The sequence below is a fragment of the Somniosus microcephalus genome, chromosome 4 (genome assembly GCF_052327205.1).
Source record: "Somniosus microcephalus isolate GS21.2 chromosome 4, FLI_Smic_1.0, whole genome shotgun sequence".
Taxonomy (NCBI): Eukaryota; Metazoa; Chordata; class Chondrichthyes; order Squaliformes; family Somniosidae; genus Somniosus; species Somniosus microcephalus.
The window spans coordinates 227,839,013-227,866,507 of record NC_140990.1 but is presented as its reverse complement, the minus strand read 5'-3'; the positions used below and the strand labels follow the sequence as shown (position 1 = coordinate 227,866,507).

General features: G+C 44.9%; 1 protein-coding gene across 1 annotated transcript in view; it reads left to right on the top strand.

Moving 5' to 3' along the window:
• LOC147120252 (uncharacterized) overlaps nt 1-27,495 on the top strand; it is a 168,065-nt gene that overhangs the window by 136,362 nt on the left and 4,208 nt on the right. The window contains exons 47-50 of the mRNA XM_085985897.1: nt 13,066-13,173; nt 13,278-13,557; nt 18,266-18,456; nt 24,306-24,545. Coding sequence (XP_085842023.1) covers nt 13,066-13,173; nt 13,278-13,557; nt 18,266-18,456; nt 24,306-24,545 — 819 coding nt within the window. The remainder of the gene's footprint in view (nt 1-13,065; nt 13,174-13,277; nt 13,558-18,265; nt 18,457-24,305; nt 24,546-27,495) is intronic.

Sequence of the window (27,495 nt, the reverse complement as noted above, 5' to 3'; positions counted from 1 at the left end):
TTCCTCCATATACGTATAGAGGGAGTCACAGCACGCAGGGAGGTCCTCTTCCCTTCCCATGAACAGAACTCCCCAGGAGACCAACACAGCCTCGTTGCACATTGCACAGGAGGTCACAAGTGGGATGTCGTCAGGAGGACCTGGGTGCAGTGCCGCAAATGTTTCAATGATCTCATTAGATCAGGAAATGTGAGTACAAAGCTGCACTCACCTTCATCCTCCTGTGCCTCTCATCACATCCCCATCACTCTGCCTTCCCTACCCTACTCCTGCACATCCTTATTCACACCAACTTACCTTGCACCTCCACCCATCCCTCTCTATCTACATTATCACATCCCCATCTCACTAGCCACCCCTCACACTCGCCCTCATCCTAGTCCAATCATATCAACTAACAACACACAAGGGTAGCTACTTGGGTGTTTTATCCAATGTTCATGTGAAGTTTCTGTTAATGTGGTGTCAAACATTAAAATCTTTATTTTCAACACTTTCCGTTCTTGGACAGATTTGTGTGCAGCTTTGGAAGTGGCTTAGTGAATTGCAGTGAAATATGAGACATAACAGTATCTCCCGCCATGGTGATGAGTGTGAAAGGAATGGCTTGGACATTGTAGGGATGGTTTATGGTGTTGGTATGGAGTGGTGCCAACCTGGTGCATCATGTGGCAACCAGGGTGTACAGCATCAAGTGAAGTAAATCTGGCCATGGTTAGGCCATCCCTGGCCTCCCGGGCAGCAGTGTAGTCTAATACTGATGCCTTCTGTCCTGTGCCGCATCAGGTGATTGCGGAGAAGGTTGGTGTTGTTGTTGGTGCTGCTGGTGTGCCTGGTGCTGCTGGTGTTGGGGCTGATCGTGGTGGGATTCTGAGGACCAAGGTGAGACAGTATAAGGGGGACCCATGTTGATGGCATAGATGGCAGGTAAAGTAGAGATGACAGAAGTATCCTGTCAATGGTGAGAGAGTTCTTCCGATGAGGTAAGAGTGGATGAACATAAGAACATAAGAACATAAGAAATAGGAGCAGCAGTAGGCCAATCGGCCCCTCGAGCCTGCTCCACCATTCAATAAGATCATGGCTGATCTGATCCTAACCTCAAATCTACTATCACTCTACATCCCACCCGAACCCATGTGATCTCCTTGGAGAGGCGAAAAACCAGATAAAAACCCAATGGCCAATTTGGGAGAAAAAATCTGGGAAATTCCTCTCCGACCCATCTAGGCGATCGAAACTCGTCCAGGAGATCACTCTGTCCCTATATTATCTACAGTACTTACCTTCTGTAAAAGGTGATCTCCATCCCAGCCAGGAACAGGAATAGACCATCTCCTGAAATCTAACACAGAATCAGAACACAAGAAGTAGGAGCAGAACCAGGCTACACAGCCCCTGGGCCCGCTCCGCTACCCACAGGGCCATGACCGTTCCGAACCTAGACTCATGTCCAATTTCCTGCCCGCTCCCCGTAACCCCTAATTCCCTTTACTTCTAGGAAACTGTCTATTTCTGTTTTAAATTTATTTAATGATGTAGCTTCCACAGCTTTCTGGGGCAGCAAATTCCACAGACCTACTGAGTGAAGAAGTTTCTCCTCATCTCAGTTTTGAAAGAGCAGCCCCTTATTCTAAGGTTATGCCCCCTAGTTCTAGTTTCACCCATCATTGGGAACATCCTCACCGCATCCACCCGATCAAGCCCCTTCACAATCTTATATGTTTCAATAAGATTGCCTCTCATTCTTCTGAACTCCAATGAGTAGAGTCCCAATCGACTCAACCTCTCCTCAAATGTCCACCCCCTCATCCCCGGGATTAACCGAGTGAACCTTCTTTGTACTGACTTGAGAGCAAGTATGTCTTTTCTTAAGTATGGACACCAAAACTGTATGCAGTATTCCAGGTGCGGTCTCACCAATACCTTGTACAACTGCAACAATACCTCCCTGTTTTTATATTCTATCCCCCCTAGCAATGAAAGCCAACATTCCATTGGCCTTCTTAATCACTTGCTGCACCTGCATACTAACCTTTTGAGTTTCGTGCACCAGGACCCCCAGATCCCTTTGTACTTCAGTACTTTCCAGTTTCTTGCCATTAAGATAATAACTTGCTCTATGATTTTTCCTGCCAAAGTGCATAACCTCACACTTTCCGGTATTGTATTCCATCTGCCAAATCTCTGCCCACCTACTTAGCCTGTCTATGTCCCTTTGCAGGTTTTTAATGTCCTCCTCACTCACTACTTTCCCTCCCATCTTTGTATCATCTGCAAACTTCGATATGTTACACTCGGTCCCCTCCTCCAAATCGTTAATATAGATTGTAAAGAGTTGGGGACCCAGCACTGACCCCTGCAGAACACCACTAGTTACTGATTGCCAGTCTGAGAATGAACCATTTATCCCAACTCCCTGCTTTCTGTTAGATAGCCAATCCTCCACCCATGCTAGAATATTACCCCCAATCCTGTGATTTTTTATCTTGAGCAATAATCTTTTGTGTGGCACCTTGTCAAATGCCTTTTGGAAGTCTAAATACACTACATCCACTGGTTCCCCTTTATCCACCCTGTATGTTACTTCCTCAAAGAACTCAAGCAAATTTGTCAAACATGACTCCCCCTTCATAAAACCATGCTGACTTTGTACTATTAAATTATGTTTATCCAAATGTCCCGTTACTGTCTCCTTAATAATGGAACCTAAAATTTTACCAACCACAGATGTTAGGCTAACAGGTCTATAGTTTCCAGCCTTCTGCCTACTACCCTTTTTAAATAAGGGTGTTACATTTGCAGCTTACCAATCTGCCGGGACCTTTGCTGAGTCCAGGGGGTTTTGGAAAATTATTACCAATGCATCCACAATCCCTACCGTCACTTCCCTCAAGACCCTAGTGTGGTGTATGTAACCTGTTCCACCTTAAGAGAACTACCTTAAGAGATGTACTACTTTCTCTTGGCTGCTGTATACTGTAATACTGTAATACCGGTGGTGACCACACCGGTATATAAGTGTTGTGCAAGGATTTGCTGGGCAGTTCATCCCTGACCTTCGAATAGTAAAGACCTGTTAAAAGTTATTCTTGTTGTCTGTGTCCAGTGATTGATCCTAAACCTAACTGGAACATACAGACTCAACAGTGGCGATGAGTCCGATCTTACCCTGCGGCAAAATTACATCCAAGGCAGCTTCGTCCTCAAAACGGGCGTCGAGAAGAGGCATCCGCCCTCATCATCCTGCTGAGCACCATCGCACGGGAGGTATCGAGAACCCGGGTTAAAAAAAAAGAAAAAGAATTCTGACCACGAAGCCCTCCATCAGCGACAGGCAGTGTTCATCCCTTCTACCACGGTGGTGGGTAAGCCGATCAGCGACACGAGCAGAAAGTCGGCCGCGTTGACTGTGGAGTAGGGGAGGGAAAACGGAGGAATAAGGGCGGAGAGCTCGACCACGGCCGGTAGAAAGGGCCGGGCTGCAATCGAGGCCGAGAGGCGCAGCAACTGGGGCAGCTTAAGGCTCGAGAGCCACGGCAAACTCAAACGCAGCCGGTGTACAGGACCGGGCTGCGAGCGGGGCTGCGAGGCAAAACAGCGTCGGGGAGTTGAGAAGCTTAAGGCACGAGAGCCGCGGAGAATTCAAACGCAGCCGGTGTAAAGGACCGGGCTGCACGGGGGGCTGCAAGGCAAAGCAGCGTTGGGGAGTGAGAACCGTTGGGGAGGCGAGAACGGCAGCAGCAAGGCAATCGCCATTGCAGCCAGCGGGGGAAGAAGGCAAATGCGGGAATCCGCCATTGTAGTCGGCGGGGGAAGAAGACGAGCGCGGGAAAGACCACCAAGTGCGGGAAGCCGCTATTTTAGTAGGCGGGGGAAGAAGACAAACGCGGGAAGCCGCCATTTAAAAAAAAAATTTAAAAAAATAAAAAAATGTAAAAACTTGCAAGGATGCCTAAACATGGGAGCATTAATACCTTTGATAGTGATGTTGAAGATTGGACCATGTATGTAGAACGCATGGAAGTTTATTGTAAAGCAAATAAGGTACCAGATGATGAGAAAGCATTAACCTTATTAAGCTCAATGGGGGCGAAGACATACGGGCTATTGAAGCACCTTCTATCACCAATTAAACCGGCAGATCAGACCTTCACGAATATTGTTACTGTCCTGAAAAATCATTTAAACCCCACGCCGCTGATGATAGCGGAACGATTTAAATTTTACAGAAGAACGCAGTTGAAAGACGAAAGCAACGCTGAATTTTTAATTGAACTACGTAAGCTATCGAAGTACTGTCAGTTTGGGACAGGGCTAGCAGATGCGCTGAGAGATAAATTTGTGTGTGGATTGTTAAAAGAAGGAACACAAAAGCGACTGCTTGAAGAGAATGATCTTACGCTTGATAAAGCTGTCACTATTGCAGCATCACAAGAAGCCGCAGCAAGAGGCACTGCGGAAATGCAGCTATGGTCACCGGAACTCTGTACCAATCAAATGGTCTTGAGTACAGTAAAATGTTATCGTTGTGGAAAGACAACACATGATCAGAACCAGTGCTGGTTCAAAAATCAGGAATGCAGAACATGTGGCAGGCTTGGTCACATAGCTAAAGTATGCCGGTCAGGAAAGAAGACCAGCAACAAAAAGTCACCGCAGGAAAAGTACAAAAAGGTACACAAGGTGACAGAGAACAGTTCGAACGAACAGAAGTCAGATTCAGACGCCAGCAGTAATGAACTGGGTAGTCTAAGAGTACACAATGTTGGTAAGGAAGCAGACCTCCAAACAATTTGGGTCACACTTCAGATAACAGGAGTCCAAGTGAAGATGGAATTGGACACTGGATCGGCATTGACGGTCATGAATAAGAAAGATTGCAAAAGGTTATTCCCACATATTCCCCTACGGGATATGGAGATTGTATTGAAAACATACACGGGGCAAAGAGTATACCCCATCGGGAAGATAGAGGTAAAGGTGGTCCACAAGGGCAAAGAAAGCCGAGGAATGGACTTATATGTGCTACCTGAGGGAGGTCCACCACTACTGGGACGGGAGTGGATTAGGAAAATAAATATGCACTGGCATTCCTTAAAAACACTAACGGTAGATTCCTGTGCAAAAGATGTCAAACCTAAACGATTGTCCAGAATATTGGACAATGCTAAAGAGGTGTTCCAACAAGGACTGGGAACACTGAGAGGAATTACGGCAAACATCAAGATTGAAGAACATGCAAACCTGAAATTTTTCAAAGCCAGACCGGTACCTTATGCAATACGACCTGCTGTGGAAGCTGAGCTGGAAGGGCTAGAACATTCAGGAGTACTGTCTAAGGTAGACTGGAGTGAGTGGGCCACGCCCATTGTCCCAGTCATGAAGCGTTCATCGAGCAACAAGCCGGGGGAACCGGGGAAGGTTCGCATCTGTGGTGATTTCAAGATCACTGTTAATCCGGTGCTTCACACGGTGCAGTATCCGCTTCCACGGATTGAGGATATCTTCGCTTCATTGTCTGGCGGGAAACACTTCACCAAGATAGACCTGGCGCAGGCGTACTTACAGATGGAAGTTGAGGAAGAGTCACGCCAGTATCTCACGATCAACACGCATAGAGGCTTGTACCGGTATAATAGACTGGTTTTTGGAGTGGCATCGGCTCCAGCAATTTGGCAGAGGGCCATGGAGCAGGTATTACAGGGAATTCCAGGTACACAATGTTACCTGGACGATATTCTGATTACAGGAGATGATGACGAGGAACACCTTGCAAACTTGGAACTGGTGCTCACCAGATTGAAAGAATATGGTCTTCGAGTTAATCGCCAGAAATGTGAATTCTTTCAGAAGCGGATCTCGTACTGTGGTCATGCCATTGACCAGGAGGGGCTTCATAAGTCTCCTGACAAGATTGAAGCTGTTGTGAAGGCTCCCGCTCCGGATAATGTATCCCAATTGAGGTCGTTTCTAGGGTTGATTAACTATTACCATAAGTTTCTGCCAAATTTATCCACGGTGCTGCACCCGCTGAACGCTCTTTTGCAGAAGGGAGTACCATGGAAGTGGAGCGAGGACTGTAAGAGGGCCTTTCGCGAAAGCAAGGCATTGATCACCTCAGAGGAAGTGTTGGCTCACTTCAACCCAACGCTGCCTATTCGTTTGGCTTGTGATGCTTCTCCATATGGTATTGGGGCAGTACTCTCACACAAGTTGCCAAATGGCCAGGAGAGGCCAGTTGCGTTCGCATCCAGATCATTGACCTCCGCTGAGCGCAATTATGCTCAGATAGATAGGGAGGCTCTCAGCCTTGTGTGGGGAGTAAAGAAGTTTAATCATTACCTGCAGGGCCAAAAGTTTACGCTTCTGACAGACCACCAGCCGTTGGTATCCATTTTTAACCCTAAGAAGGGTGTTTCGGTGATGATAGCACAGAGACTCCAGAGATGGTCCCTTTTCCTAGGGGCACATCAATATCAGATAGAATTCAAAGGTACAAAGCAGCATGGTAATGCTGATGGGCTGTCGCGCCTGCCACTACCTACAGAGGAGGAGGCACCGACGGTTGACCCTGTTGAGTTATTTCACTCGACCATCATCGAATGTTTACCAGTCACCAATGCAAGTATTGAAAGAGAAACCAGGAACGACCCGACACTGTCCAGGGTCTACGAAGTGACAGTGAAGGGATGGCCAGCACATGGTGATCCACTGTTACCGGCATTCTCAGCAAGACGAGAACAGCTGTCCGTCTGTCAAGGAACATTGATGTGTGGAACAAGGGTGATTATTCCTCCTAAGTTAAGAGAGAGAGAGAGAACTGCATGAAGGTCACCTGGGGGGAGTCAAGATGAAAAGCCTTGCTAGGGCTTATGTGTGGTGGCCGGGTATCGACCAACAGATAGAGGAGCTGACGAAAAGCTGCTCAGGGTGCCAAAAAGTGCAAAATGCACCTCCGATTGCACCGCTGCATCCATGGGAATGGCCTTCAACCCCATGGCAACGTGTACATATTGACTTTGCTGGTCCTTTCATGGACTCCATGTTTTTAATTGCGGTGGACTCACATTCTAAATGGCCAGAAGTGATTAAGATGACTACCACTACCTCGGAAAAGATGATCGCGGTGTTAAGAACGATATTTGCGAGAAATGGATTGCCAGAACAAATATGTTCAGACAACGGACCGCAGTTCGTGTCAGAAGAATTCCAGGGATTCATGAAGAAGAATGGGGTGAAACATTATACCTCTGCCCCATATCATCCGGCTACAAACGGGTTGGCCGAGAGATTTGTACAAACGTTTAAAAAAGCAATAAATGCCATGAGCGAAGATCAGATTCCACTACAACACAAGGTGGACAAATTCCTACTGGCATATCGAAACGCCACTCATGCAGTGACATACCAAAGTCCTGCCATGATGTTCTACAACAGGAGGTTGCGGTCCAGGTTGGACTTGTTAAAACCAAATGTGCGGAGGGAAGTGGAAAACAAACAGTTCCAGCATATAAATAACAAGACCACTCGGAGTTTCAAAATAGGACAACCAGTGTTAGCCCGGGACTATAAAAACGAGAAATGGCAATCTGGAACAATTCGGGCCAGACAAGGACCCCTGATGTACACGGTAGATATTGGTGAAAATGTAATACGGCGTCATGCTGACCAACTGGTAGAATCGAGAACAAGGGTCGAACCCATGGTTACGGCAGAGACAACCGTGAAAGAAGTTAGTGAACCTGAAGCATCTACCTCAGAAGTGAATGTACCTGATGATGATGTCCAATCCATAAGAGACCAACTAGATGAGTCACCCCAGCAACGAGAATCAGAGACCCCTGAAAGGCGTTATCCAACTCGAATCAGGAGGCCTCCTCAGAGACTGAATCTTTGAACTGTTTTGCATGAAGTTGTGTATATATATGTTATTATGTTATGTTAAATGGGGATATAACTGTTAAGCTAAAAAGGGAGGATTGTAGTGTATGTAACCTCTTCCACCTTAAGAGAACTACCTTAAGAGATGTACTGCTTTCTCTTGGCTGCTGTATACTGTAATACCGGTGGTGACCACACCGGTATTAAGTGTTGTGCAAGGATTTGCTGGGCAGTTCAGCCCTGACCTTCGAATAGTAAAGACCTGTTAAAAGTTATTCTTGTTGTCTGTGTCCAGTGATTGATCCTAAACCTAACTGGAACATACAGACTCAACACCTAGGATGTAAGCCATCAGGTCCAGGGGATTTATCCGCCTTGAGTCCCATTATTTTACCAAGTACCACTTCCTTAGTGATTTTAATCGTATTTAGTTCCTCCCCGCCCCCCCCCCCCCCCAGAGCCCCCTGTTTGTCCAGTGTTGGGATATTCTTAGTGTCCTCTACCGTAAAGACTGATACAAAATATTTGTTCAGCATTTTTGCCATCTCCATGTTTCCCACCATTAATTTCCCGGTCTCATCCTCTAAGGGACCAACATTTACTTTAGCCACCCTTTTTCTTTTTATATAACTATAGAAACTTTTGCTATCTGTTTTTATATTTTTTGCTAATTTACTTTCATAATCTATCTTCCCTTTCTTAATCAATCTTTTAGTTATTTTTTGCTGTCTTTTAAAGACTTCCCAATCTTCTATCCTCCCACTAGATTTGGCTACCTTATATGCCCTTGTTTTTAGTTGGATACTATCCTTAATTACTTTACTTAGCCACGGATGGCTATCTTTTCTTTTACACCCTTTTTTCCTCAGTGGAATATATTTTTTTTGGAAGTTGTAAAATAACTCCTTAAATATACACCACTGATCATGTACCGTCTTGCCCTTTAATCTATTTTCCCAGTCCACTCTAGTCAATTCCACTCTCATACCTTCACAGTATCCTTTATTCAAGCTCAGCACGCTTGTTTGAGATCCAACCTTCTCACCCTCTAATTGAATATGGAATTCAACCATGTTATGGTCACTCATTCCAAGGGGGTCCTTTACTAGGACATTTTTAATTAATCCTGTCTCATTACACAGGGCCAAATCTAAGGTTACTTGCCCCCTGGTCGGCTCAGTTACATACTGCTCAAGAAACCCATCCCTAATACACTCAATGAACTCATCCTCAAGGCTGCCCTGCCCAATTTGATTTGCCCAGTTAATATGATAGTTAAAATCCCCCATAATTATTGCTGTTCCCTTATTACAAGCCTCAACTATTTCCTGATTAATACTCCGTCCAACAGTGTTGCATCTGTTCGGAGGCCTATAGACTACGCCCACTAGTGTTTTTTTTCCCCTTATTATTCCTTATCTCCACCCAAACTGTTTCACTATCCTGATCCTTTGACCCAATATCATTTCTCTGTATTACAGTGATTCCTTCCTTTATTAACATAGCCACCCCACCTCCCCTTCCTTCCTGCCTATCCTTCCTGATTGTTAAGTAACCTGGTATGTTTAATTCCCAGTCATGGTCACCCTGCAGCCATGTTTCTGTAATGGCCACAAGATCATACCCATATGTAGTTATTTGTGCCGTTAACTCGTCCATTTTGTTACGAATGCTACGTGCATTCAGATAAAGAACTTTCAAATATGTTTTGTGACACTTAGTTCCTGCTTTTTCCCCTTTTACTACTTTACATTTTACTCCATACCTTCTGTCCCTTCCTGACACGTTCTGTTTTTTAATTCCCCCACTGCTACCTAAGTCTATGACCTTCTCCGTTGTCATTTTTATTATTTGCTCCCTAGAAACCTCCCCCCCACTAATTAGTTTAAAGCCCTCTCTACAGCCCTAGTTATATGATTCGCCAGGATTCGAGTCCCAGCACTGGCCAAGTGAAGTCCGTCCCAACGGAACAGCTCCCTCCTGTCCCAGTACTGGTGCCAGTGTCCCAAGAAGCAAAACCCATTTTTCCCACACCAGTCTTGGAGCCACGCATTTAACTCTCTAATTTTATTTATCCTAGCCAAATTCGCTCATGGCTCAAGTAATAATCCAGAGATTATTACCCTTGAGGTTCTGTTTTTTAATTTGACCCCTAGCTGTTCATATTCCTTTAGCAGAACCTTCTTCCTTGTCCTATCTACGTCGTTTGTACCAACTTGGACCACGACAACTGGATCCTCCCCCTCCCACTCCAAGTTTCTTTCCAGCCCAGAAGAGATGTCCTTAACCCTCGCACCGGGCAGGCAACACAGCCTTCGGGACTCCCGCTCTTGACTGCATAAGATCCTATCTATCCCCCTAATGATACTAACCCCTACCACTACAACATTTTTTTTTACTCCCCTCACTTGAATGGCCCCCTGTTCCACGGTGCTGTGGCCAGGTTGCTCATCCTCCCTGCAGTCCCCACCCCCGCCCCCACAGGGAGTAAGAATCTCAAACTTGTTTGACAAGAGCAAGGGCTGCAGCTCCTTCAACACTACCTCCTGGATCCCCGTACCTGCCTCACTCATAGTCACACCATCCTGTCCCTGACCACGGACTACACCTGAATTAATTAATTTCATAGGTGTGACTACCTCCTGAAACATAGAGCCCAGGTACTTCTCCCCCTCCCTGATGTGTCGCAGTGTCTGAAGCTCGGTCTCAAGCACCTCAATACGGAGCCGGAGTTCCTCTAGCAGCAAACACTTGTTGCAAATGTAATCACCGTGAGCCTCAATGGGGTCCACTGGCTCCCACATCTCGCAACAGTAACACATCACCTGCTCCATTCTATATAATTAATTAAATTTCTTATTATTAGTTATGAAACCCTCTGCCCGGATATAGATGATAATATCACACCACTATTTAATAGGACTTACCAACTTAAAGGTATAAAAGAGAAAGAAGAGAACCTACCAATCAGCTGATCACCAACCTCCCTTTTGAATGCTGTCTGTGGGGCCTGTTAGGTTGACTCGCCTCGCTGCTCCGCTTCCGCAGTGCTGTCTAAGCCAAACTCTCGCTCCACTCAATACCACCGCAAAGGATGGAGAGTGGAAAGTGGAAAGCCTGCAGAATCTATGCTGGAAATGGACTGAGAAACAGCTTGTGGCTGAGGAAAGTGAAGATCTGTCAGGTGGGAGCATTTACTATACATTTGAAGCTGTCAGGTAATCAGCTGGAGCAATGGCCTCTGAACCCCCACCTCAGGTTTACACACGTGTGGCTCGATTTTGTCAATGGGGAGCTTTTGGAGGCGGGACTCCCACTTTTTGGGTTGTAGTCCTGCCTCCATCGACTTGTGGCCAACCCACGCTATTTTCCCTTGATTGACCTTGTTAAGCCCACCCAGCGGGCTCAGCAGGCCAATTAAGGGACAACTGGTTACTGGTGACATCAGCGATTGACATTTCATCTGTCAAGAGCTTTTGACAGTTGAAAAATCCGCATTTGACAGCTCTGTGAAGCTGTCAAACACTGACAATCTGTCTTCTAACTTGAGTCCTTCTACTCAGACTCAGTTAGAGATCTCTCCTGGCCAGAAAGCAGAGGCTACAGCTTTTGACAGTTCATTGGCCATTCTGCTTTCTGTGCCGATGAGATGAGGGACTCCCGAGAACTGAAGGAGGGAAGCCTGCAGGAGAAAGTAAAGGTAAGTAAAACTTATTAAAACACTTTACACTTCACACACTTACCTCTGCACACATGCACCCATCACTCACCTGCACAACGGACATCTCGACCCCTGCAGACCGGCGGTCCACCTCACTAACTTGGCGTGGTTCGGAACCATCGGACAGCCCACACTTCAGGGCTAAAAATAGGGATTAGGCAAAAAACTGCCTGTTAAAAGGCAGTTAATTGGCACTAATCCCCTTCCCGCCTTGGGGAGGTGGCTCCTAGCACAGGTCGGCTACCCGTCTCCTGGGACATTGGCACGGAGGCAGGTTGGGGGTGGGATGGGTTCCTGCCCCCCAATTCTGCAATTTCCCACCACTCCCGCCTCCAAACCCACCTCCTCGGGGCTTGGAATATCGAGCCCGTGGTCTCCAAACAGCGTGGTTATCGTGGCCAATAAGTTAAAGTTAAAAAAGCCTGTTAAGGGTCTATTAAGCACATTATAATGAGTTTAATTGGGTTGCCTGCCGCTGCCTGTCATGTCTATTCAGCGCTGACAGAACCAACATTGGGAAAGGCGTGTTGCAGCGAGTTGCCAGCGGGTTTCTGACCCGCTGTCAAAAAAAAAAAACACTTTCCCACCCGACCCACCACCGATCCCGCCCACTGACACCCCAGAAAATTCCGGCCTAAGTAATTTTAACTTAACTCGCCCAGTGGGAAACTGACATGATCAGATTGGCCGCTTGTTTTACACATGACTTGGCTTGATTTTAATTTCCACTGATTTCAATGAAAGGTAAAATTGAGCAGGATGTCAAATGGACAGCTGATCTGATCGCATCGGTTTCCCTCTGGCCAAGTTAGGTTAAAATGATCCCGTCTAATCTCGGATAAATGTAAACATCACATAAACAGTTACAGTTTGATATTATATCTGCTGCTAGAACCCTGAGATAGATTTAAGCAACCGTTTAAAATTTATTATTATTGATTAGAAGTGGATGCCCAAAAATCTAGAAGCCTAAGCTAATTTTAAATTGGTTAATTCAGTTTATAACGTTATGTTAAGGCTTTATCTTATAAAACAGTGATGATATTGTATTATAGGTATCCAAACCTAGACATAGCTGAATGGGAAAAATATTTACACACATTTTCACTTATCTTATAGAAATTTTAGCAGTTTAGTTCTATGTTCAGTGTACTTCAGTCAGTTCTAACTATATGAAGCTTGACTACATTATCCTTAGGCTAATTTTATTGACCTTCCTTCCTTCTGCCAATCTATGTACAGCACATACAAATTGTGCTTAAAATATATTGTTGATCATATCAGTTAATATAAATTTACCTAGGTGCAAACGTTGTTTTCTTCAAAATATATATTTACTAGATTGCACACCTGCTCGTAGGTTAATATAAATATTGATATAAATGACGACTGAATTCACTTATTTGTTTCCTTAGTTAATTGCTTGCACTTCTCTTCTCCTTTCCTTTTGACCTCCAAAGGGTCCTCAAGGTCCACCTGGTCCTTCTGGTAAAGATGGTACCAATGGTTATGTTGGTCATGTTGGTCCTTCTGGCCCACGTGGTTCCCGTGGAGAATCTGGCCCTGTTGTAAGTAAGCAATTCACCAAAATCCTATCCATGCAACTCTGGATTGATATATAAACCAAATATATTCAATTACAACCCAGAAGTATATGCTTTAAACTTCACAGGGTGACGACGGTGAACAAGGTGTCCCTGGCCAACCTGGTCCCCCTGGTCCCTGTTGTTCAGCGCCAGGTCCATTTAAAGACAGTCGAATTATGTATTCAGAGCACCAATACTACAAAGATCAGCCCAGTGATTCTGCAAAGGAACAGAGGGCAGAGATAACAGCCACTCTAACATCCATTGGCAGGCAGGTCACAAACATTCTGCGCCCAGACGGATCTCCGAAGAATCCAGCCCAAAGTTGTCATGACCTAAGATTAAACTACCCAGAATTCAAGAGCGGTAAGAAAGCTGTGCATTCTATTTAAAGTCACATCTGTACAGTGGTTTGAATCTATTGCTGCTGGTGAATGTAGATTAAATTAATGAACATTTACAAAGGGTTGCAAAGGATGTTGGCCACTCATCAACAGTCACTGCATTTCAAAGTATTTTATTGTATGTGAAGCATTTTGGGACTTTTCTGAGAGACATGATCAAGTGACAATAATGTAAATCTTTCTTTTCTATCTGAGGTTGAGAGCTTGACGAATCAATAAGACTGTAATAGTTAATTAAGTTTTATACTGATTAAAGACTATGGGGGCTATTTTCGGCTAACCCACCTGTCGGTACACCCCACCCGACTTTACTCTCCATTGAAGCCAGTGGAGAGTAATAGTGGACGGGGTGTAAAACTGGCATTGCACCCAATCCCGTGGGATTCGCACCTGGCGAGTTAGGTTAGCATTGTCCCTAATGAAGCTGAAATTCCAAGGTCAATGCTCCACTGCTGAAAGAACAGCGGAAGCTGTGGATACCAACACTGTCTCAAATCCTGGGGCCATGATCATTAGAGTGCTTGGGGCAGGAGCATCATGCCTTTACGAGCACATGAGCAGCATCCATCCTGATCCACCGGCTGTAGGGGCAGCGTCACTAGGGGCAGCCTGATGCCCTTCCTAGGCTAAAGAAAAAGTGACTCCAAGGCATCTTCAGCTCCAGACAGATCTTTAAAACTCATACAGTAAGGTAGTTGATCCCGGGGGAATCGATTACCACACTTTCAGCAAGGACTGAGGCCTTTTCTGAGGCCTCAGCCAGCTCTAAGTTCTGCTGAGGCCTTTAAAGGGCTGAATTCCTAGGGTAGTCTAGGGATTTTCCCAACATGCCCCTTTGACATGAGGGGGTGGGAAGAAGATTCACCCGTAAACTCCCTCTCCCACCAGAAAATGTCTGGAGGTAAGGTGCAGCCTTATTTACATCTTGAACTCAGTGATTGCTCTCAGTACTGGCATATTTGATATGGCACAATTAAAATGTTAGTGTTCTCTGTGCTTCTCCAAGATTTATGTTGAATATATTTTTACTACAAACATAATTTTAATTTATTAGGAAGTGTATCCTGCTAATCAATTCAGAACTCAGACATTTTTTTCAATTCTTGGTTTAAAAATTCAAATCTGGATCCAAATTTGAAGTTAAAAATGCCTGGACACAAGTCCATTAGGAAACATTGAAGTATTACCCTCAGAGCTCCAAGAAATGAAACTGCATTGAACCTACTGGACATCAAGAGAGAGCATTAGACCACCAGGAACACATGTAACTCGCTCCCTAAAAAGGAAATTGGATGGGTACCTATGTAAACTACAGGAGAAATGGAACATACACCGGGGCCCCATTAGACCAGTGAACTCAAATTGACTAAAGCAGCAACGCACTCAAACATATCAGACCAACTAGACCAGCAGAGAAGGTAAAAGTACTGTTCACCAAGGAATTTGAATCCACCAGCACATTAGGAAATTGAGTTCCATTAGATGCAGTAAGCCACCAGGGAATCAGATGCCCTATAGTGAAACTAATGGAGCATTAGTGAAATTAGGCATGGGAAAGACATTGGGGTAGATCTTGATTTTCTTGATTTTGTGCGATACTGTAAAACAAGTGATAACGAGTAGGTAGCCCATTTAAAATCTCTTCCGATTTTCATTTCCATTGATTTCCTGGCCGGCCAGGATAGCATAGTTGAGTCTGAAGGTGACAAAGACATGGATAAGGGTTTCAGCAACAGCTGGGCTGAGCCAAGTGCAGAGACATTTGATGTGGAAGTAAGCAGTCTTTGTGATGGATAGGATAAGAACATAAGAAATAGGAGCAGGAGTAGGCCATTCGGCCCCTCGAGCCTGCTCCGCCATTCAATAAGATCATGGCTGATCTGATCATGGCCTCAACTCCACTTTTCTGCCTGTTCCCCATAACCCTCGACTCCCCTGTAGTTCAAATATCTGTCTATCTCAGCCTTGAATATATTCAATGACTCCGCCTCCACAGCTCTCTGGGGTAGAGAATTCCAAAGATTCACGACCCTCAGAGAAGAAATTCCTCCTCATCTCCATCTTAAATGGGTGCCCCCTTATTCTGAAACTCAACTAGTTCTAGATTCCCTCACGAGGGGAAACATCCATCAGCATCTATTCTGTCAAGCCCCCTCAGAATCTTATGTTTCAAGAAGATCACCTCTCATTTTTCTAAACTCCAATTAGTATAGCCTCAACCTGCTCAAACGTTCTTCATAAGACAACCCCTTCATCCCAGGAATCAACCTAGTGAACTTAAATAAGGAGACCAAAACTGTACACAGTACTCTAGGTGTGATCTCACCAACACCCTGTACAGTTGTAGCAAGACTTCCCTACTTTTATACTCCATCCCCCTTGCAATAAAGGTTAACATTTCATTTGTCTTCCTAATTACTTGCTGTACCTGAATGCTAACTTTTTGTGTTTCATGTACGAGGACACCCAGATCCCTCTGTACTGCAGCATTCTGTAGTTTCTCTCTATTTAAATAATATTTTGCTTTTCTATTCTTCCTACCAAAGTGGATAACCTCAATTTTTCGCACATTATACTCCATCTGCCAAATTTTTGCCCACTCACTTAACCTATCTATATCCCTTTGCAGATTCTTTGGCCGCGAATTTAATGGAGGAGGCGGGATGGGGGTGGGACAGATGGTTTCAGTGTTCCGGTCCCGGCCCCAGCTGCCTCTGCTCTGCAGACGTGATTTTCCCTTGATTGGCCTTGTTAAACCTGCCCTGTAGGCTTCCTGGCCAATTAACAGGAAGCAGGTCTGATGAGGCCATTTGATGATGCATCATCTGCCGGTTTCCTTAAAGGGACCATGCACAATTTTATACTGAAAGTTGATCTGTCAGTGTTTGACAGCACTGAGGTGCTGCAAACACTGACAATCACTGCACAAAGGTGAACACTTGCACCCAGGCTTTCCAATGACTCCCTCCATATGCTTATGGAGGGAGTCACAGCATGCAGGGAGGTTCTTTTTGGTTCCAAGGCCAGAAGAGACCTCCCCAGGACACCAACTTACCTTGCACCTCCACCCAACCCTCTGTATCTATTTTATCACATCCCCATCTGACTAGCCACCCCTCACACTCACCCTCGTCCTACTGCAAGCATACCAACTAACAACACACAAGGGTAGGCACTTGAGAGGTTTAGCCAATGTCCATGTGAAGTTTCTGGTAATGTGTTGTCATACAGTGTAATATTTTTTTCCAAAAGTGCCCCTTATTGGACAGATCTAAGCGCACATTGAGAAGTGTCTTACTGATTTCCAGTGATTGTTCAGTCATAACTCCCCACCCTCCCTGCTATAGTGATGTGTGTGCATGGAATGGCTTGGACATTAAAGGGATGCTTCATGGTGCTGGTGTGTGGGATGGTGTCAACCTGGTGCATTAGCCAGGGTTTATATCATCAAGTGAAGAAAATCTGGCCATGGTGATTCCATCGCCGGCCTCCCGGCCAGCAATTTTCATCAGGTGGGTGAGGAGGAGGTTGGCGCTCCTGGTGCTAGTGCTGGTGTTGTGGCTGGTTGTGGTGCTGCTGCGGCTGTTCTTCCTCCGAATCTGACGACCAGGATGAGAGGATGTAAATGGTTCCCATCCCGTTGTTATAGATTTCAGTTGAGGCAAGAAGCTTGCAAGCGCACACTCAAAGTGACCTGAAATTATTCCAATGAGGTCACACTGCAGATGTGTGTCAGCTTGAACAGTCACAAGGTCAGTAGATTTGCAAAATCTTATCCCAAACCTCCAAAAACAAAGTTGCTGCATTTGAATGTCAGCCATGTTACAGGAGCGCTTTTAAAGTGCTGCACCAATTACTACAAATCATGTCCTCGAGAAACTCGTCTCCTTGCAGCTGGTGTGTTTCTGACAAGACGGGAAACAGGAGCCAGAAACACAAAAATGGGAAACCACTATCAAAATAGGATTAGCAAGTCAGTTAACAGGCTCTTAACTGCCTTAACTATCTGTCCCATCGGTTCCTGTCGGGTCCGTTTGGAAGCAGCTGAACAGACACTCACGAAAATCGTGTGGGGGTGGGATGGAGGCGGGTTGGCAGCCTGAAGCCATCAGTTGTGATTTTCGCTGCCGACCCACCTCCTCAGGGCTATTAAAATCGAGCCCTTTGTTTCCTCCTCACAACTAGCTTTCCCACCTGTCTTTGTATCGTCAGCAAATTTGGCTACAGTACATTCGGACCCTTCATCAAAGTAATTAATATAGATTGTAAATAGTTGAGGCCCCAGCACGGATCCCTGTGGCACCCCATTAGTTACAGTTTGCCAACCTGAAAATGACCCATTTATCCAGACTCTCGGTTTTCTGTTAGTTAGCCAATCCTCTATCCATGCTAATATATTACCCCCAACACCATAAGTTCTTATCTCGTGCAGTAACCTTTTATGTGGCACATTATCGAATGTCTTCTGGAAATCCAAATACACGACATCTACTGGTTCCCCTTTATCCATCCTGCTCATTACATCCTCAAAGAACTTTAATAATTTTTTCAAACACGATATAGGTCAAAAGCTCAGCTCACAGTTAAATAAGATGCTGAGGTCAGGAACATTTAATGTATCTTAGCACAGAATTTGTAGATTGCTGTAAAGTTATTCTTTGCCTTCACAGGAGAGTACTGGATTGATCCCAACCAAGACTGCAAGATAGATGCCATCAAGGTACACTGCAACCTGGAGACTGGTGAGACTTGCATACATCCTAACCATGGCAGTACCCCACGCAGGAGCTGGTGGGCTAGCAAGAACAGTGATGAAAAGAAGCACATATGGTTTGGAGAGTCAATGGATGGTGGCTTCCAAGTGAGTAGTAAAGCTTCCACATAATGAAGCATATTGCATATATTAAGGGACTTTGGATACCACTTCAATTTAGTTTACTGCTTTTGTTGTAAGATAATATCTACATTAAGTGGCTATACCTATTTAATAATTTCATCAATTTTACAAATTGTACCCTTTTCTAATAATATGAATTTTGGCCTAATATCTTTTTAGGACAGGACTGTAAATATGTGTGATTTTTTTTTATAGTACACGGTTTTTTTTTATAGTACAAGTTAGAACATATAAAAGATATTGGCCCTGAATTTTCAGTTGGCATGATGGCAAACTGTCAGTGTTCGCCGTCATACCAACTTTGAAACGGAGCGCAAGTTCAGGATCTCTGCGTGTACTTGCGCATGCGCTTAATCCCGAACTTGTGATTTGTCAAGTTACGATTACACATAGGCTTCACTGCAACTTTCACCTCCTGATAGACATCAACATGCTGGTGAAAAGTTGGGCTAATTGCCCACCTACTCTGAAGTAATTACGCTTTCAATTTTTAAGTCTTGTGCAAGCAGGCGCAGGAAGCCTGGTGCACAGCGAAAAGAGACCAGAAGAAAGGTTTATATTGGGAATAAGAACATAAGAACATAAGAAATAGGAGCAGGAGTAGGCCAATCGGCCCCTCGAGCCTGCTCCGCCATTCAATAAGGTCATGGCTGATCTGATCCTAACCGCCAATCCACTATCACAGAACCATCTCCTGCATCTAACAGAATTAGACACACGAAATAGGAGCAGGATCAGGCTACACGGCCCCTGGGCCCGCTCCGCTACCCACAGGGCCATGACCGATCCGAACCTAGACTCATGTCCAAATTCCTGCCCGCTCCCCGTAACCCTTAATTCCCTTTACTTCTAGGAAACTGTCTATTTCTGTTTTAAATTTATGTAATGATGTAGCTTCTACAGTTTTTTTGGGGCAGCATATTCCATGGACCTATCACCCTCTGAGTGAAGTAGTTCCTCCTCATCTCAGTTTTGAAAGAGCAGCCCCTTATTCTAAGACTATGCCCCCAGTTCTAGTTTCACCCATCATCGGGAACATCTTCCCTGCATCCGCCCGATCCAACCCCTTCACAATCTTACATGTTTCAATAAGATCGCCTCTCATTCTTCTGAACTCCAATGAGTAGAGTCCCAATCTACTCAACCTCTCCTCATATGCCCATCCCCTCATCCCCGGGAATAACCGAGTGAACCTTCTTTGTACTGACTCGAGAGCAAGTATGTCTTTTCTTAAGTATGGACACCAAAACTGTATGCAGTATTCCAGGTGCGGTCTCATCAATACGTTGTACAATTGAAGCAATACCTCCCTATTTTTATATTCTATCCCCCTAGCAATGAAAGCCAACATTCCATTGGCCTTCTTAATCACTTGCTGCACCTGCATACTAACCTTTTGAGTTTCGTGCACCAGGACCCCCAGATCCCTTTGTACTTCAGTACTTTCCAGTTTCTTGCCATTAAGATAATAACTTGCTCTACGATTTTTCCTGCCAAAGTGCATAACCTCACACTTTCCAGTATTGTATTCCATCTGCCAAATCTCTGCCCACTTACTTAGCCTGTCTATGTCCCCTTGCAGGTTTTTTATGTCCTCCTCACTCACTACTTTCCCTCCCATCTTAGTATCATCTGCAAACTTTGATATGTTACACTCGGTCCCCTCCTCCAAATCGTTAATATAGATTGTAAAGAGTTGGGGACCCAGCACTGACCACTGCGGAACACCACTAGTTACTGATTGCCAGTCTGAGAATGAACCATTTATCCCAACTCTCTGCCTTCTGTTAGATAGCCAATCCTCTATCCATGCCAGAATATTACCCCCAATCCCGTGATTTTTTATCTTAAGCAATAATCTTTTGTGTGGCACCTTGTCAAATGTCTTTTGGAAGTCTAAATACACTACGTCCACTGGTTCCCCTTTATCCACCCTATATGTTACTTCCTCAAAGAACTCCAGCAAATTTGTCAAACATGACTCCCCTTCATAAAACCATGCTGACTTTGTCCTATTAAATTATGATTATCCAAATGTCCTGTTACTGTCTCCTTAATAATGGACTCCAAAATTTTACCTACCACAGATGTTAGGCTAACCGGTCTGTAGTTTCCAGCCTTCTGTCTACTGCCCTTTTTAAATAAGGGTGTTACATTAGCAGTTTTCCAGTCTGCCGGGACCATTGCCGAGTCCAGGGAGTTTTGGAAAATTATTACCAATGCATCCACAATCCCTACCGCCACTTCCCTCAAGACCCTAGGATGTAAGCCATCAGGTCCAGGTGATTTATCCGCCTTGAGTCCCATTATTTTACCGAGTACCACTTCCTTAGTGATTTTGATCGTGTTTAGCTCCTCCCCCCCTTTAGCCTCCTGTTTGTCCAGTGTTGGGATATTCTTAGTGTCTTCTACTGTAAAGACTGATGTAAAATATTCATTCAGTGTTTTTGCCATCTCCATATTTCCCACCATTAATTTCCCGGTCTCATCCTCTAAGGGACCAACATTTACTTTAGCCACCCTTTTTCTTTTTATATAACTATAAAAACTCTTACTATCTGTTTGTATATTTTTTGCTAATTTACTTTCATAATCTATCTTCCCTTTCTTAATCAATCTTTTTGTTATTTTTTGCTGTCTTTTAAAGTTTTCCCAATCCTCTATCCTCCCACTAGATTTGGCTACCTTATATGCCCTTGTTTTTAGTCGAATACTATCCTTAATTTCTTTACTTATCCACGGATGGCTGTCTTTTCTTTTACACCCTTTTCTTCTCAGTGGAATATATATTTTTTGGAAGTTGTAAAATAACTCCTTAAATGTACACCACTGATCATGTATCGTCTTACCCTTTAATCTATTTTCCCAATCCACTCTACTCAATTCCGCTCTCATACCTTCATAGTCTCCTTTATTCAAGCTTAGCACGCTTGTTTGAGATCCAACCTTCTCACCCTCTAATTGAATATGGAATTCAACCATGTTATGGTCACTCATTCCAAGGGGATCCTTTACTAGGACATTTTTAATTAATCCTGTCTCTTTACACAGGACCAGATCTAAGGTTGCCTGCCCCCTGGTCGGTTCAGTTACATACTGCTCAAGAAACCCATCCCTAATACACTCAATGAACTCATCCTCAAGGCAGCCCTGCCCAATTTGATTTGTCCAATTAATATGATAGTTAAAATCCCCCATAATTATAGATGTTCCCTTATTACAAGCCTCAACTATTTCCTGATTGATACTCCGTCCAACAGAGTTGCCACAGTTCGGAGGCCTATAGACTGCGCCCACTAGTGTTTTTTTCCCCTTATTATTCCTTACCTCCACCCAAACTGTTTCATTGTCCTGATCTTTTGACCCAATATCATTTCTCTGTATTACAGTGATTCCTTCCTTTATTAACATAGCCACCCCACCTCCCCTTCCTTCCTGCCTGTCCTTCCTGATCGTTAAATAACCTGGTATGTTTAATTCCCAGGCATTGTCACCCTGCAGCCATGTTTCTGTAATGGCCACAAGATCATACCCATATGTAGTTATTTGTGCCATTAACTCATCTATTTTGTTACGAATGCTACGTGCATTCAGATAGAGAACTTTCAAAGATGTTTTGTGACACTTAGTTCTAATACACAGCACAATTAATAAGTTCCATTGATTGTATATAGCTCTGTTAGGCTGTGTAACCTGCAAGAAAATGGTTTACAATCAGCAAAGGCAAATTTTGAACAATCATTGTAGATTGTCATTTTTGTTTTAATTTAAATCATGAGTGGAAGCATTTTTCATTTTAGATGTACCGAACATGTTACCAGTTGGTATGTTTAGTGTTGAAATTACTGAGGAAATTGACCTAGATATCTTGTAGAATATACGCCACTGAGGACAGTGACTGTCTCACTATCTACAGTAACATAACCACATCACAGAATGAGCTCGAGTCAGTCATTAACTTGTCTTAAAAAAAAGTTTTTGAAGCGCTTTCTTTTTGATTTAATGTGACAAATAATGGGCTAGAAATTCATTATAGCCCAGGAACAGTTGGAGAATTAGTCTAATGCTTTAGATTACACGCAAAATTCATGCTCACTGCTCAAAGAAATGATTGGAGCGCTAATTCAAGCCTTTAAGCCCAAGCTCATTGGCGTTTCATTCAAAGGGTGGACCAATATCAGGTGCAGTCTAATCGCAAGTCATGATTACCACAGGCTTTTTCCAGTTCTTAAAGGGGAGGTTTAATTAAATTTAACGACCTCACTTGGGTGGTCAGGGTGAGTCAATGCTTCAACAAATGCTACATAGCACCATTGTGCACCAGTGTTATGGCTCCGAGCTTGGCCTCACCAGCAATGATGCTGACTACATACATACTGCCATGCCTTCAATGGAAAGGGGTATGTGTCGCGCAGTGAGGTCAGTGTGTTTCTAACACTGACAGCTTCATACTGCCCTGCATGTGAAAAAAATCAATAGCAAGAAAGGTTGAATAAGAATACTATTTTTATAGCAGTCCTGGTTCCATTGCATTTTTAAAGGGCTCGTGTGTGCAATCCTAAGAATTTAAAAGAAATTTGTCACCATCCTGATGCCAGCCTTAGCTCAGGGGGAACACTCTCACCTCTCAGTCAGAGGGTCATAGGTTTAAGTCCCACTCGAGATTGTGTGTGGGTCCTGGGGACCACAGTGCTGCCCAAGGCATGCTGTACTACCTCCCTCCACATGGTGCGGAAGACTTGCGGCGAGGGCCTCCTGCCACTTGCCATGTAGAGCACCACTCTCCGTCTTTCCACTGCGAACACCAATGCCTCCAATGCATGGTCACAGAATCTGCGGGCTGTCTCCCTGGGTCATGGATCTGCCATCATTACAGTTGCTTGAGTCATCCGGTTCCTTCTCCTTAACCTGCTGCTGCTGGCTGAGACGGCTGCACAGCCAGAAATGATGAAAATAAAGTTCTGCAGCATCAATAAAACTCCCCTTTAAGAACTGGAAAGAGCCTGTGGCAATGTTGATTTGTGATAAGACTGCACCTGATATTGGGCAGCACTTCAAGTTTAACGCCACTGAGCTAGGCTATTCTTACTTTGTGCAATGAGACTGAAGCATTAGTGCCTGGCGCTAATTCATAAGCTTTTCAAAAGTTACCACTCATTCCTGGGCTTTAATGAATTTCTCCCCCAGAATATTTTTTGCAGTCATGTTGAATTGAATAAAAACTAAAATCTATGTAATTTGTATAAAGGAGAGGCAAAGAAAGGTCCCCAGTATTCCTGTTGAGTTTACCCAGAATTTCAGTTTGGGAGTATTGGATTGGAAATAATATGGAACTTAGATGCAAGTTTCAATGAAGGAGGAAGCTGTAAGAAATGAGAGATTTACTGTCAGTGTGACCAATAAAGCTGGCAAGACCTGAATGAATAGCTTATATGTTAGGGATCAGGAAGTAAAAGAAACATCAGCCCACATGATCCCAGGTTCACATACGCACAATGGTGCACTCCTGGGCTCTGTGGAGGAGTACGCTGCGTGGAACTCTGCAGTGTTTTAAAGGAAGTTCTCGCAGGGGGATCGCACGAGGTAAGTGATGTTGGCGGCGTACTCCTTAGCTTCACCAAATTCAGGCTCACTGAGTAATGTTTGTTCCCCAATAGCCTCTGCCTTGTTTTAGAAATGAAGAATGAGGCTTAAACATTTACCTCTTGAAGAGTGTTGTATAGAAGTGGTGATATTTAAACCTTCATATATCAGTGGGATTATAATCTCCCATGCTTGCTAACTGGAAACAACATTCTTGCCTCCTTCTACAGTTTAGCTATGGTGACCAGAGTCTATCAGAAGATATGGAAATCCAAATGGGATTCCTTCATGTACTTTCTACTCGAGCGTCCCAGAATGTCACCTACCACTGTAAAAACAGCATTGCCTACCTGGATGCTGACACTGGAAATGCAAAGAAAGCTTTAAAGCTGATGAGTTGGGCTGATATTGAGCTTAAGGCCGAAGGAAACAGCAAATTCACATACAATGTCCTTCAAGATGGCTGCAACGTAAGTAGCAAAATACATTAATATAGCTGTTAATATTAATATGACTGTCTTATCATGATTCACATTTGTTCGTTTCTGTCTTCCAGTAGAAGCATACTTTAGCTCAAATTATACCTACATACAAGGATTGATTCGGGCTAGTTCTGGATTCAGGAAACTGATAAATATTCAACAAGTTAATTAATTCCTTGCCCCAACCTTTCACTACTCCTCGGCTCTCCTACTCTGCTGCTTACATTCCAGGCTTGAATCCTGCTTGAACAAGCTCACATCTACCCACTGGGGCTTTCTTAGAATTCTCTGAAGGGTTCATCAAAGCACTCGTTGCTGCCGCCTTACGTGCAGCATTTATCCGACAATGTGGAGAACTGCCCAGGTATGTCCTGTCCACAAAAAGCAGGACAAATCCAACCCGGCCAACTATCGCCCCATCAGGCTACTCTCAATCATCAGCAAAGTGATGGAAGGTGTCATCGACAGTGCTATCAAGCGGCACTTACTCACCAATAACCTGCTCACTGATGCCCAGTTTGGGTTCTGCCAAGACCACTCGGCTCATGACCACATTACAGCCTTGGTCCAAACATGGACAAAGGAGCTGAATTCCAGAGGTGAGGTGAGAGTGACTGCCCTTGACATCAAGGCAGCATTTGACCGAGTCTGGCATCAAGGAGCCCTAGTAAAACTGAAGTCAATGGGAATCAGGGGGAAAACACTCCTGGCTGGGGTCATACCTAGCACAAAGGAAGATGGTTGTGGTGGTTGAAGGTCAATCATCACAGCCCCAGGACATCGCTGCAGGAGTTCCTCAGGGCAGTGTCCTAGGCCCAAACATCTTCAGTTGCTTCATCAATGACCTTCCCTCCAACATAAGGTCAGAAATGGGGGATGTTCGCTGATGACTGCACAGTGTTCAGTGTCATTCACAACTCCTCAGATAATGAAGCAGTCCATGCCCGCATGCAATAAGACGTGGGCAACGTTCAGGCTTGGGCTGATAACTGGCAGGTAACATTGGCGCCACAGAAGTGCCAGGCAATGACTATCTTCAACAAGCGAGAGTCTAGCCACCTCCCCTTGACATTCAATGGCATTACCATCACCTAATCCCCCACTATCAACATCCTGGGGGTCACCATTGACCAGAAACTTAACTGGACCAGCCACATAAATACTGTGGCAACAAGAGCAGGTCAGAGGCTAGGTATTCTGCAGCGAGTGTCTCACCTCCTGACTCCCCAAAACCTTTCCACCATCTACAAGACACAAGAAAGGAGTGTGATGGTATACTCTCCAGTTGCCTGGATGAGAGCAGCTCCAATAACACTCAAGAAGCTTGACACCATTCAGGACAAAGCAGCCACTTGATTGGCATCCCATCCACCACCTTAAACATTCACTCCCTCCACCACTGGCGTACCGTGGCTGCAGTGTGTACCATCTACAAGATGCACTGCAGCAACTCACCAAGGCTTCTTCGGCAGTACCTCCCAAACCCGCGACCTCTTCCACCTAGAAGGACAAGGGCAGCAGACACATGGGAACATCGCCACCTCCAAGTTCCCCTCCAAGTCACACACCATCCTGACTTAGAAGTATATTGCCGATCCTTCATCGTCGCTGGGTCAAAAACCTGGAACTCACTCCCCAACAGCACTGTGGGAGCACCTTCACCACACGGACTGCAGCAGTTCAAGAAGGTGGGTCACCACCACCTTCTCAAGGGCAACTAGGGATGGGCAATAAATGCTGGCAATGCCAGTGACGCCCACATCCCATAAGTGAATTAAAAAAAACAATTTCCCCATCCTCCTCTCTCACTGATCTTCCCACCTAATGGGCTCACTGGGGCTAACCTTGCCAACTTCCTTCTTGTCCTACTCAACCCACTCACAACTAACCCCTTTGACTCTGCCAATGCATCAACAATCGCTGCCGCTCCGTTTAAAAAAAGTTTGTTCATGGGATGTGGGCGTCGCTGGCAAGGCCATTTATTGCCCATCCCTAATTGCCCTTAAGAAGGTGGTGGTGAGCCGCCTTCTTGAACTGCTGCAGTCCGTGTGGTGAAGGTGCTCCCACAGTGCTGTTGGGGAGTGAGTTCCAGGTTTTTGACCCAGCGACGATGAAGGAATGGTGATATATTTTCAAGTCGGGATGGTGTGTAATTTGGAGGGGAACTTGGAAGTGGTGGTGTTCCCATGCGCCTGCTGCCCTTGTCCTTCTAGGTGGTGGAGGTCGCGGGTTTGGGAAGTGCTGCCGAAGAATCCTTGATGAGTTGCTGCAGTGCATCTTGTAAATGTACGCCAGTGGTGCAGGGAGTGAATGTTTGAGGTGGTGGATGGGGTGCTAATCAAGCGGGCTGCATTGTCCTGGATGGTGTTGAGCTTCTTGAGTGTTGTTGGAACTGCACTCACCCAGGCAAGTGGAGAGTATTCCATCACACTCCTTACTTGTGCCTTGCAGATGGTGGAAAAGCTTTGGGGAGTCAGGAGGTGAGACACTCACCGCAGAATACCTAGCCTCTGACCTGCTCCTGTAGGCACAGTATTTATGTGGCTGGTCCAGTTAAGTTTCTGATCAATGGTGACCCCCCAGGATGTTGATGGTGGGGAATTCAGCAATGGTAATGCCATTGAATGTCAAGGGGCGGTGGCTAGCCTCTCGCTTGTTGGAGATAGTCATTGCCTGGCACTTGTGTGGCGCGAATGTTACTTGCCACTTATCAGCCGAAGCCTGAATGTCATCCAGGTCTTGCTGCATTCGGGCAAGGACTGCTTCATTATCAGAGTAGTTACGAATGGAACTGAACACTGTGCAATCATCAGTGAACATCCCCACTTCTGACCTTATGATGGAGGGAAGGTCAGTGATCCAGCAGCTGAAGATGGTTGCACCTAGGACACTGCCCTGAGGAACTCCTGCAGCAATGTCCTGGGGCTGAGATGATTGA